Raw genomic sequence first — 966 nt, forward strand, 5'->3', positions numbered from 1 at the left:
ACCTTCTGGGCTAATGAAGATCACAGCATAGGGAGACCTCACCAGAAATATGACACAAACATGGCAAGCACCACATGGATTAGAATATGGATCTCCAGCTAATCCTTCAACTAAGAAAACTGAGCATAGCTTGTCTGCTGGGGACTGGGGCGAGCTGTGCAAGACATTGGCTCCGTCTTACTCCAAGTAAAATTCAATAAAGGAGTAGCTGCTTTTGAGGACTACTTAGCATATATGTGCACGTCATAACACATTCAATGTCAAGTCAATGTTGCAGAATACTGCAGAGTCACCAATGCAGAGAAACAGCTGATGAGGAAGTGAGCGGTCAGCACTGGGCCAAGCAACCCTGATTGCTATAGTATTCAGGGAAGAAAATATAACAAACAACTGAATGAGGGCCTTATAAGAACAGCCCATGGTTCATGTATGTAAAGATCATAACATGGCACAAACTGCTACAAAGAACCTTTACCTAGAGAAAGAGTGCAGAAGTTGAAGTCATGCATATGGACACTGTCAGCCTCCCATGAAAGTGCAAGCTGGGACCCATTAAGCTCACTGCAAGATTCCTGACTTTCAGTTTCCTATACTTTTTGAGGTAACAGGTGATAGGAATGTTCCTGGAGTCCTTTGCTCAGAGCTCCCCATCCAGTTCATCCCTGGCAGCCACAGCATATTTGACAGAACAGTGGGGGAAAGTAGCAGAGGCCATGTTCTGGCTGTGGGAGAGAGAAAGCTATAGCTGACAAATAAAGGAAGAGAGGTCATCACCTCAGGACACTGGCAGAATGTGAAGCTCTTACCTACAGATGACACAAGTGCAAACACTTCCAGCATCACATCATAGTACAGAAGTCTCTGAGCCTCATCAAGGAGCCCCTATTCCTCCTGAGAGAAGACAATGGCCATGTCCTCAAAGTTCCGATCCCGGCATAATGGGGACAGTACAGCACAAGATCAGCT

General features: G+C 45.7%; 1 protein-coding gene across 1 annotated transcript in view; it reads right to left on the reverse strand.

Moving 5' to 3' along the window:
* LOC102771721 (zinc finger protein OZF-like) overlaps window positions 1-936 on the reverse strand; it is a gene marked incomplete at its 5' end in the record, with an annotated part of 2,610 nt that extends 1,674 nt beyond the window's left edge. Inside the window, 1 exon segment of the mRNA XM_015563001.1 lies at window positions 807-936. Within this exon segment, the coding sequence (XP_015418487.1) occupies window positions 807-936 (130 nt within the window).
* Between the last annotated feature and the right edge of the window lie 30 nt (window positions 937-966).

The sequence above is a fragment of the Myotis davidii genome, unplaced genomic scaffold (genome assembly GCF_000327345.1).
Source record: "Myotis davidii unplaced genomic scaffold, ASM32734v1 scaffold1158, whole genome shotgun sequence".
Taxonomy (NCBI): domain Eukaryota; kingdom Metazoa; phylum Chordata; class Mammalia; order Chiroptera; family Vespertilionidae; genus Myotis; species Myotis davidii.